The sequence below is a fragment of the Sphaeroforma arctica genome (assembly GCF_001186125.1).
Source record: "Sphaeroforma arctica JP610 unplaced genomic scaffold supercont1.59, whole genome shotgun sequence".
Taxonomy (NCBI): domain Eukaryota; class Ichthyosporea; order Ichthyophonida; genus Sphaeroforma; species Sphaeroforma arctica.
Window position 1 is genome coordinate 156,081 of NW_014040499.1, and position 4,081 is coordinate 160,161.

Below are 4,081 nucleotides of genomic sequence, written 5' to 3' on the forward strand. Positions count from 1 at the left end.
TATATATACATATATATATTTATACATACATATATGTATATGTATACATAATATATGTATATATATATATATATTCATTCTATTCTTGTAGTTTAATTTTAGTTAACTACAATCACAACGATGTTTCCAACTTCAATCAGCATAGATTGTCTATTAATTTGCAATTTCCACATGCATCAAGGTGCCGGAGGATACATTATATGGAACTGTAGAAAGGATCAATGAGATATTTGTAGAGGCCGAGAAAGTGAACTTCGACACGGTTTTCGACGCTTTAATGGGCTTCCTGACTTTCTATCTGTGGTTTCGACTTAAAGAGTCTACATATGGCAAGGTACGCCTGTGATATGATGGCGTGTAAACACCATTGCTGATAGTTATCAGCGTTCAGCTTGTACATCAGTTCATTTTGCAGTAGTTACACATTTGTGAGTGTTGCTATCAATATGAAGTCCAGAGATCATGCACTGCTTTAGCGGATATGGCCTATTACGTCGTCTCATTATGCAACGCTTTCTCATTTTCAACCGTTAGTTAGGCATTGGTATATCAATCGCAAACGCCACCACGAAGAATATAATCAGCACGCACATACTACACTCGTAAAATCGATGTATCTTATCCTCTACACAACCACACCTACTCACACACGGACACTTACGCACTTATGGTCTTATTCAGACGTGTACACGCGTACACTCATACAGAAACAATCATCCCAGACCCACAAGCTCAAATTATACCTTGAATTACGACGGAGAGTGTATATGTGGTGATTTTTTCTTTCTTTTATCGGCATCATGTGATCGCACTGCGGAGGGTACTTATCACTGCAGCACATTTACTCTCCCTTGCTAGCCACACACACACCTCGAACTTCGACTATTGTGTGCCGCTAGTTGTATATGTATACCGATATTTTCTAGTTTAATTGCGCAAAGAGATATCGCTGGAGGGCAGTCATAAAGCTAGAACACATCGTCACAACTGGAATGCAGTTTCACGGCGTAATCATAGCTTATATATCGCCAGGTAGTGTGGCACAAGAGTAGTACATCCTATACGGGTTTACGAATTCGATCTTGCATAATTTCGCCTTGTCATAGCTCTGTATACAGACTCGTCTGTGATTGATATGTATCCCATTATACTTCATTTCTCACCCAGCTTTCTCTATCCCAGTCCCGCATATCTTATATTGATTGTTGTCTAATATAGTTAGTTATTCGCAGTTCATCCTGTTTTGCATCTGTTTCGTCTTTGGCTTAACTTCATCGGCTTATCTTGCTCATCTGCTTCTACATCTTCTGTACTATATCACACCTTGTCGTACATTTTTGATCATATACGTACGTATCTCAACGATCTAATTCCACGGTCGTCGCTTTCGAACGCAGCAATTGCGGATATTAGACGAGTTCATAGCCCAGGAGAACCACAGGAAGTATCGTCCGCTAGGCCTCGAACTAACGAATCCTCTCGATACCGGGCTGCGATACATCTTAATCAGGTCTCTGTGATGCATCTGGTGCCATCACTCTATAGTATAGTATAGTATGGTTCAATGTGTAGAGTATCGCTGAGTACGTAAATAGTAGCGGGGAGTTAATTGCATAGCTGTGCCGAGAGTGTTGCAACATAGTACAACCCTAGGGAACTACTCCGTGCCCTGCGGCAGTTTAGGATGCAATTGTATTGTATACTTGTATCTGGATAGCCTGCTGCGTGCGGACACGTCGTCAGTCATAGATACATCCGAGCATGTATAATAGGAATCATATCTGAGAACACGAACAGAATTATGTACACATGCACGTGTTGCATCACGTACGGAAGCACACCGGAGGTACTACCGAAATTGTCAAGCATGTTCCATGGTCCGCACACTCTACAGTGTCCTTACTGGTATGACTAAGCCTGAGATTACCTATAACCTCACTAGTAATGTGCAAGCCCATCGTCCCCGTCTCTATCACATGTAGATATAGATACGGGGTCAGGGCATATGTAAGCGGACTAGAACAAACACGTGCGCACAATGAATCATCGAGAGAGTGACGCTGCAAAACCTTCCTATCTGAACCGATAGGGTTAAGTGAAACGAGCGTCTCACTAGCTGCTGTGAAATATGTGGCTGCATTATTGGCCGTAAGAACATATCAGTATTCGTGGCTATGGCCAACCATCATGTACTGATTTGTGATCGGGTGGTACAGCCTGTATCGTTCGGGCATGTACCTCCGACAACCGAAGATCGGATAGAGCTGATAAGAGGCTGGTATCGTATTTGCCCCATATCTCTTAAAATCTGACTGTTGGCTTTGAACCACAGCTAGCAGAAACCAGAAATCTGTGAGCTAGATAGAAGATTTCCGTAAGGGATGCCATTCTCAAGAGATGACGTTGAGAAATAGTGCTCAGCTATTCTGTTTCAATAAACAATTTAGACGGAGAGTACAGCGGAATCGTCAGACAGTGCCATAGTTTCAGTCTTGTGCGACTAGATAGGAGCAGAAGTGGTTGGATCAGTACAAAACGCGTTTAATCTTTTGCGATGCAATCGACATGTCGTAGCCGGCCAGTTACATAGTGTGGCCGGTCAGGTACACACAGCTTACAATCAGTTACGGGGGGCCGGGGTATACTTCCCATTTGTTAAAGAATGATTGCCATAGTTTATTTGTCTAATTTTGTTCTCCCAGGATAGACGGTGAATTCTGTGCACCTCGATGCGACTACTTTTCTAGGTTCAACCATATATTCGTACTAATTGCTGTATTAAGCCTTAGTATCGGAACAAATCTTGATACCGATATCTAACATTTGAATCAGATTTATCCAGTCTCATAGTTGCTGCGTACATGTGTAATAAACTGGCATAAGAGTTTAAAATCCATGTTTAAACTGGCGAAGAGTTTGAAATTAATGTTTACCTAACATCTTCACCTTGAGTCTAAATAGCTACCACTACGCTTCTGTAACACTGCGTTGCATTGTGAGCTTCGGGTGAAGTTGCACTTGCACTGTTCTAGCTCTGTTTGTCCTTGCAGTCACCTGGGTATACTCTTTAAAACGACATATGTTATTATCTATTGAACCCAGTTTATAGTGATACATATCCTATCCGCATAAAAACACCTGCAGTACAGAGCAAAAGCTACATACTCGTCTACTGTCTCTTGGTGTGACATTGCTTTTCTGTTTAGTCGTTAGGATCCTTCTTCATTGTTTCCAACAACCACCTTCGTCCATCCTCCTGTTGGCACAACAGCAGTACACAAATATCACAGCCTCCTAAAATAATCGCACAAAATTTCAGAACCCTAAAAAGCCTAAAACGAAGGAATTCTAATTATAGAACTTCAAAACCTTACAAATCCCACACGAGAGAGCGACTCAGTGTCCAGTGACAGCCGGCAATAACACAAAAAGTTTTGAGTCACAGTTGAGCTTGAGCTTCATGCATAATAAAGTATTCGTATCGATCGATTCAAGATTAGTGGGGTATATGTATTTGCACCTTATACTGCAAACTAAGCTTAGCTATACATGTATGTAATATACATAGTACATATACGATACATATAGTAGACATATAAAGGGGCAATTATTTTTTGCATAGACGGAGATACGGGCAATACCAGCAGAATACGCCAACACCTACTGCAGATAGACTAGTAGGGATAGGATATTTATTGACTAGCAATCAGGTCGTTTTTATATACAACTTCTCATATAGTCACGTTCCAAGTTACGGAAGTATTATCAATATGCATCTATACCATCTTACGTTGCAGAAAAACACATCTATCACCACATGTGTGCATGGGCAGTTCTCGGGCACCAAACAGCAAGAGCTGTGCGTCGCTCGCGGATCATTTCTTGAACTGCACCGACCCGATCCAAACACTGGCAAGGTATGCTGAATAGCCAAAAAATACTGTTTGAGTCTTTGCATATTTTGATATATATATATATATATATATATGTTTATGTATATTTATATGTATATATATATATATATATACATATACATATACATATACATACACACACACACACACCACACACAATATATATA

The 4,081-nt window shown here is 40.7% G+C and overlaps 1 protein-coding gene across 1 annotated transcript in view; it reads left to right on the plus strand.

The window, feature by feature from the left end:
• The window catches only part of SARC_01496 (hypothetical protein), a gene marked incomplete at its 5' end in the record, with an annotated part of 4,390 nt that extends 1,884 nt beyond the window's left edge, over positions 1-2,506 (plus strand). Inside the window, 2 exons of the mRNA XM_014304791.1 lie at positions 182-334; positions 1,398-2,506. Coding sequence (XP_014160266.1) covers positions 182-334; positions 1,398-1,520 — 276 coding nt within the window. The 3' untranslated portion in view covers positions 1,521-2,506. The remainder of the gene's footprint in view (positions 1-181; positions 335-1,397) is intronic.
• Between the last annotated feature and the right edge of the window lie 1,575 nt (positions 2,507-4,081).